The 7,695-nt window shown below is 39.1% G+C and overlaps 1 protein-coding gene across 1 annotated transcript in view; it reads right to left on the minus strand.

Moving 5' to 3' along the window:
• Positions 1-643: 643 nt before the first annotated feature.
• Positions 644-7,695, minus strand: part of asb12b (ankyrin repeat and SOCS box-containing 12b) — an 11,247-nt gene continuing 4,195 nt past the window's right edge. The window contains exons 3-4 of the mRNA XM_014019381.1: positions 6,512-7,040; positions 644-4,014 (exon numbers count right to left, since the gene is read on the minus strand). Coding sequence (XP_013874835.1) covers positions 3,869-4,014; positions 6,512-7,040 — 675 coding nt within the window. The 3' untranslated portion in view covers positions 644-3,868. The remainder of the gene's footprint in view (positions 4,015-6,511; positions 7,041-7,695) is intronic.

A 7,695-nucleotide genomic window follows, 5' to 3' on the forward strand; every position in this document is an offset into this window, starting at 1 on the left:
TGTAAACTGTAACATAAATGTAAAACATTGCTTCTCCCAATGCCCCACCCCCTTTTTATTAATATATTTAATTTCTTTTTTGCTTGACACTGTCATTGCTGCAGACTGCTGGTTATCTTTCAGAGTGCCATCATCCGCGGAGGCAAAACGGGTATAATTTTCTATGACGAACAACACTGAACCAAATTAGGAGTTAGTTAGTTGCGATCTGATGGGTGTTTGTRTATAAATTTGTAGTCACAAGCAGCAGAGCAGGGAACATTTGAAAACCTCTCTAGATGAGCTAAAAATAACCCTAATCCACGCAGTACTTCATTGAAATTCATATCATGCTCTTGTTTAAGAGACGAAGTACAGTGACTTGACTTTAAGGAATTTACTCTTCTATTTATTGACAGCAGTATTAATTTGTTGCATTTGGGCCAAAGTGTTGAAATWATGTGTATATTGGGTTTATTTTTCTTTATATAATTATTTGTTGGATCCTTTATTGCTAAGAGGTCTTTTTTTTTCTTCTGCTCATAGAAACAAAACAGCCAAGTTAGCATACTGTCATTTAATGATGCTCAGATGTATGTCTTACCTTTTTTGTTCAATATCCAAAATTAATTTACAGTCATGATAAAAAGAATGTCCTCCCTCGTTTTTTTTTTTTTTTTTTTTTAAGTCATGATTAAACTGATCTGGTCTTTAGTGGGTTTTAAAATGATTCAAATCCAATCTCAAGTGCACAAAAACACACAACAGATKATATTTTTTTGCATAAAAAACAGCCAGAATGGAAATGTTTGTTGCTTTTACGAGATTTAAGAATAATTTTAAAAAAAGAAAGTGGAAGCCAGGTGCTGCAGATCTAATGTACTAATTAAATGGTAATAATGTGTGCGATCAAAAGCAGGAGTTTTGTCAGTTTACTGCTCTGGAGCGTACAGGTGTGTTGTTTTATCACAATGTCAAGGCAGGAAGTCATCAGCAATGACTTTAGAGAGGCCATTTTTGTTGCATATCAATGAGTTAAAGGTCATTTCGAGCTTATTTTAAGTCCATCTCTCTACAGAGAAAAAAGATCGTTCCTGCCTCTTTCCAGGAGCAGAGATCCTAGCAAATTCACCCGAAGGTCAGACMATACAATGTCCAAAGATATTTCAAAATAATAACAATTCAAGAGCTCCATCTCAGACTACAGTTTTCTGTTAGCAGGTTAAAGTTTACGACGAGATAATTAGAAAAAGACCGAGTGGCAGGAGATAGAATCATGTTCTCTAAATAAACATTACAGATGTTTGGAGCAGTATTCTTTGGAGAGAGGAAAGCAAAGTAGAAATGTTTACCCATGATAAACTTCACCAAATACAAGCATATCAATACAAATGCCTCGTGGCATCTGTCAAACACTGTAGAGTAGGGTGAGGATCAGATTCAGGTGTATTTTGCAGTAGGGGTGTTAACGATACATCGGTCTTTATCGATATATCGATTTGAATGGTTCATGATTCAGTTATATCGAGGCAAAATGAAAATATTGATCTATATTGTCATCATTTGCTTGATGGGAATAGATATCATATGCCCAACACAGTTGTGTTAGATGGGCATATGATATCACATTATATCGATCGCCGACGTGAATTGAATTGAATTGAAATCATGAGACTTTGTGATATCGAGAAATATCGAATCGTCATCCAAACATATCGATGTAATATCGTATCGTGATAAAGATGTTGATTTACACCCCCATTTTGCAGCCACAGGTTGACCATTGAGTCGACCTCGAACTGATCTGAATCCAAAGTAGTCCAGAGTCACGCTGTCCCAACAACAACTAAAGCTGAGTCAGCACGTATGATGGCAGCACGATGGCTCAGTCACACCTCACTGTTACCGCAAACCTGGGGTCTTTCTGTGTGGAGTTTGTGTGTACTCCTGTTTCCTCCCACAATCCAAGAAACATTCATGTTTAGGTCAGGCTCAGGCCTCCCTTGAAACGGAGATCTGTGATTTCAGTCGGAGTTGCCTGGTTAAAAAAAAAGGAAGAAAATGTAAAAAGACAATGATCCCAAACACAGCAGCAGATCTACAACAAAGTTCGGACCCCAACTTGATTGAAGTGTTATCAGTGTCAATTTATTTATTTAGCACAAAAAAACAACGAAAGTTGACCAAAGAGCTTAAAATACAGTCAAATGAATGGATAGAATAAGAAGAAACACGGAAATGTTCAAAAATAAATCAAATGTATATAAAATACAGGAGTAAAACATAAAAAATGTCTAGAATCTAAAGTCAGGAGTAAAGATGAGTTTTAAACATGGATTTTAAAAGTCTCGACTCTCTCAGTGGTCTGACTACAAAAAGGTAAAACCATTCCACAGAAAACAAAGGAGTGAGCCAAAACTGTTGTGAATCATGGAATGAAGTTAGTTTTTCACACAGCTTTTCTATTCTGGTTTCTTTTTGTTAAATAATTTAYGACATGGTGGAATCTGTTGTGTTTTTATACATTTAACGCCAGATTTTGATCATTTTACAACCTGATTATGGCATTTTTTATATAATTTCTAAAACTAAAATTGAGAGGACTGACTTTCTTTCTTTTTGTTTTATTTTCTGGCYGATTCTTGGCTTGTTTCAGAACAGGCAGGGTAACAGTCTTCACTGAGCCATATGTTCATGTGGTTTAAATGACATCCAGAAGACTCACAYCCCACCTTTTGGAAACTATTCATTGTATATTATCATCTAGTTTTGAGGTCTGCTTTTTTATGTTTTTTGTTTATTTCCTGTCACAAAAAGAAATTTATTCACAGTATCCTTTAACACCATATGCAAACATATATATATAGATATATATTTTTTCTTTTCTTTCTTGCCGGTCTTTTATTTGTTGTAGAAATGAAAAACCTGAAAAATAATGCCTATTCAATCCAGAAACTGTGAATGGGAGAGTGGAGATGTCAACTGTATGTACATTCTATGTTTTGATGTATTCAAAAGCACTGGGAATATGTTGTACTTCGCTGTAAAGAAAAAAAACAAATGAAAAAAAAAGAGAAATAAATCCATATCTGATATAGCTGTACTTTTTGTTGAAAATAAAACCTCTACAGAACGCCGTGTCAAGAGCATTGTGCTGAGTTTCCTGTCACGTGACATCACTTCCTGTTYGCAGCAGCCATTCCCAGCAGCTGACACATTAACTCCAGGATATTTTACAAAAGGCTGGGAAGATGAAAGGGYGGGCGAGATAGCATCGTTGCGTCATGAAAAAATGAAATCGATAAATCTCCGGGCTCACAAATGGCAGCCTGCGCCTTGAGCTGCAGCTGTGATGAATAAGTGATGAGAGTTACGCAAAACGGTTCTCCCGCTTGGCCGTGCCGATAGCGCAGAGCTGTTCACTCCGCTTCCTGATGTTTTGAAGATGCAAGCTTGTTTTGTTTTATTTTCCCTTTTTTTTTCTTTCAGGCGAGATCTGAGACACCCCGGTGTGATGCAGACAGCCTGTGTGTGCATGTGTTTCTCCAGTTGTGTTTGAATGAAGTGGGAGGAAATCTGATTGTGCCAAGTCACCTGTGAAAACGCAGCTGGAGCTGATGAGGAAAAACAAAAACATATTAGGAAAATGGATCAACAGATGAGCAGAGCTGCTCAGGAGACGGTTGAGATGAAAATGGTCGTGTGGTGTTACTCTGGTCTCTAGTGGCAGGTCTTGGTGTTTACATGTTCAACTTGTWAAAAAAACACTGAGCTTCATGGAGCATTGTCTGCATGAAAACTTGATCTCAGAGTCTAAACACTGATTTTCCACTGCTTTTAAAAAAAACTGTCCGATGTGTCCACAAGTCACCAGATTCAAACTTCAGCATCACCCAAGTTCAGCGGTGTGATGCTTCAAATAGCTCCTCAGGATCAGTGGGATGTTCAAACTGTCGATGGCAGAGTCCTTGTTGGCAAAAGGAAGGCCTTTTCGGATTGCCAGTCGAGCCTGTGACATCAGGGTTCTGGGACAAACTGAAAAGCACAAGAAGTGATGAAACATTCATTAAAGAACTAGTTTTAAACTAAGATCACCTAAAGATAAGAAAGGGTAGTTACATCAGCTTTGGTCAAATCATGCAAATGGCATGTTCTCATGCCAAAGGTTTACATGATCTGTTAGTGCTTGAAGTATTGGTTGAAGCACGTTCAACTTAGCTCGATATCTGTAAAGAATTAAAGCCATTTTTGTGTTGGCTAATAAAGTGGATTAGCTGCAGTGGCCGTCTTAAATTAGGTAGGCTTCCACGGTTAATGTGTTGGAGATGTATGCTAATAATAACTTTATAAAAAAAAATTTAAAGGGGACATATGCAAAATCCACGTTTTTAAAATACAGTTTTTTGTGCAACTCTAATTCCAATGAAGTTGGGACGTGTTAGACATAAAAAACTAAACAATAATTTGCAAATCCTTTTCAACCTATTTTCAACTGAATACRCTACAAGGTTGCTCAACACACTGGGGTCTCCGTTGTTGTATTTTGGACTTGTAGCGCGATGGTCGTTCRTAGGAGGAGAGCTAGCTTAGCATAAACCATGTGCTATGGTGCAGCTCTGAAAAGAGCGACAGCTTTTTGGTTCCCACATGTACTACTTTATTACAGAACTTGAAACCATACAAAGCCAGGTCTCCACGGCACTAAATCTACATTATTACATGAATATATAGATAACAGTCCATGATCCTTCACCATCATTCATTACCGAGGTTGAGCAGCAGAGCAGCTAAGTGCATTCACACAGCAAGGCTTTAGCTCTGAACTCTTAGCATTCACAACATCCTATGTTAAAACAGAAGAGGCGCCATCGTGTGGCACTAAAAAAAGGTACTACAACAGTGATACACAAACCGACTGTTACAGACTTCATAATGCGCAGTGACCCCATGACCCTGAAAGGAAGAAGCGAGTATAGATGATGGACGGATAGTGTGCCACGCATTTTCAATGGGAGACAGGTCTGGGCAGCTAGCAGGCCACTCTAGTACYCAGAMTCTGTTGTAACACGTGCAGAATGTGATGTGGTATTGTCTTGCTGAAATAAGCAGAGACGTCCCTGAAAATGTTGTGGCTTGWATGGCAGCATATGTTGGTCCAAAACATGTATGTACCTTTCAACATAATGGTGCCTTCACAGATGTGTAAGTTACCCATGCCATGGGCACTAACATACCCCCGTATCTGGGTGTTGTTGATATATGGCTTTGGTTTTGCATGGTAGAGTTGTAACTTGCACTTGTAAATGTAGAGAAGAACTGTGTTCACTGACAATGTTTTTCTGAAGTGTTCCTTAGCCCATGTGCTAATATCCATTACTGAACCTTGCTTGTGAATGACTGAGCCTTTCAGGGATGCTCCCTTTATACCCAACCATGACACTCACCTGTTTCCAATCAACCTGTTCACCTGTGGAATGCTCCAAACCATTTTTTGGAGCATTCCTCAACTTTCCCAGTCTTTTGTTGCCCCTGTCCCAGCTTTTTTGGAATGTGCTGYTGGCTTCTAGTTCAAAATGAGTGAATATTTGCAAAAGAAAAGAAAGTTGACCTATTTGAACATGAAATGTCTGTCTTTGTTGTGGATTCAATTGAAAATAGATTGAAAAAAACATCGTATTCTGTTTTTATTTATGTTTTACACAATGCCCCAACTTCATTGGAATTGGGGTTGTACTTGGAGTCTCTAGGAGTGAAAAAATGTTGAATTTAGTCTCTCCAAAAGCTGCATAAATATCTTTATTTTCTGTTTGGATCATATTTTTCATTCTGTTCGGGCTTTCTCTAGTAAGGCTGGATGGACAAGTCTTACGTTGTCAACATTTTTAAATTAATTTGTAAATTAAAACTCAATGCGTCGCTAGATAATTGTTTTGGTTGCTATCAAACTACAAAAATGATGCAACAGGTTTGAGTGGGCTGTGATGTACAGACCTGCAGGGGGAGGGGTGTGAAGCAACTTATTGGCATTTAAAGAGACAGCACAAAAACAAGTTGCTCTCAGACACATTACAGAACAGTGGTGAAAGAGGGGCTTGTAGAGTTACAATAACAAGGAATTCAGACCGAAGCGTTGCAKTTCTACTTTATATAGACCATAACTKAATGGTTTAAATGTGAAAAAAGAATTCAAAAACATATGTCCACTTTAAAATCTGTTCTGTGGGTAATTGTAAAACAGAGTTTTTAAACAGATGTGCGAACATGTGCAGATGTGCAGTATGTATTGTTGATAAGACCACACTAACATCAGTTCAATATCTGCAGAACTGGCCATTTATGTATTGACTGTGGTGGCCATCTTGAAAGGGCTTGACTCCAAAAGGCTACTGGTAAGAACTTTCTGAAAGTTTCATTAAAATCATTCAGTGAGATATGTTGCTAAAACTACAAGCAAAAACATAATTGTGTTCTTTGGCGGGTGATAAGAATTAGGTATTTCACCATGATTCATGCTGAGTCTTATCAGTCTCACCTCTGGCCTTGAGCAGCAGCAGCAGAGCTTCATTCTGTTTTGTAGTTTTGTCGATGATGAGTGTGGGTAAGCACACATCTGCCCCGAAGTCTATGAGAAGCTGAATGTACTCGACTCCGCAGCCGTACCGGAGACACACCTCCAGGACTGTCTTTGGCTGCTTGATCCGGGCCAGCATCTTCTCATCCGTGCAGTTGTAGTCGGGGTTGGCCCCGTGAAAAAGAAGCAGCTTAAAGCAGTCGAGGTGGCCGTAAACCGCGGAGATGTAGAGGGGGCCCCTACAGGTCGTGGCATTGGAGGCCCAATCGGGGACTTTGGGTCTGACGTCCACCTCGGCTCCAAAGCGCAGCAGCTCTCGCAGCACCTCCACGTCGCCCTCTCGGGCCGCAGTCAGTACCGGGGAGCAGTTGTTGTACTGGCTGCCGTTGGGGTCGGCTCCGGCTTTCAGCAGGGCCACCACACAGTCCAGATGTTTCCCACTGACAGCAGTAAACAAAGGCGTCTGGGCCTTCACGTCCAAAACATCAACCTGGATTTAGAATGGAGCAACATTAATTAATAAATAAACCACACCATTATACCCAGGTATTATGCAAAATGGGCTTTTTTAGCTTTATATCATGTTTTACTATAATATCATTCCCTCATCAAAAACACCCAGAGTRTTGCTCTGACTCATTCATGCATGTTTGAGAAATCCTTGAATCTCCCGTGGAGCTGCCTAAACAATTGCTGACACAAAGCTCCACCTTTTTGTGCATAGCTCCTCCCTGGAGCTCAGTCTGCAGCTGACCTCCYACCCCACAGAGCACCCCTTCTCCAAAGCATTGCTGTGAAGATGTGCCATAGTGGGAGTGTCTGAAATGGTAGGAGTTTTTTTAGGAGACAGAAGCCAATTACAAGGTATTTATAGGCTATGATGCAAACCATGTCAAGTTTATTTTTGATTTTTACAGCATTTTTATAACAACTTAAGGTTATTGTGAAGGTTATAGTTACTTGTTGGTGGTAAAGRATGTAGCAATGTGAATGGAAAATACACAATATCCCCCGCTGTCTTGATTTTATTTCTTGGAATATATTCTGGAATGTCATGTTTTGTGTTTTAATTTACGGAGGTTAACTTAATTCAGTTTATATTTTATTTTTTTTATTTAAATTTTTTATTCATTTCATTAAAACAT

The sequence above is a fragment of the Austrofundulus limnaeus genome, unplaced genomic scaffold (assembly GCF_001266775.1).
Source record: "Austrofundulus limnaeus strain Quisiro unplaced genomic scaffold, Austrofundulus_limnaeus-1.0 Scaffold219, whole genome shotgun sequence".
Taxonomy (NCBI): Eukaryota; Metazoa; Chordata; class Actinopteri; order Cyprinodontiformes; family Rivulidae; genus Austrofundulus; species Austrofundulus limnaeus.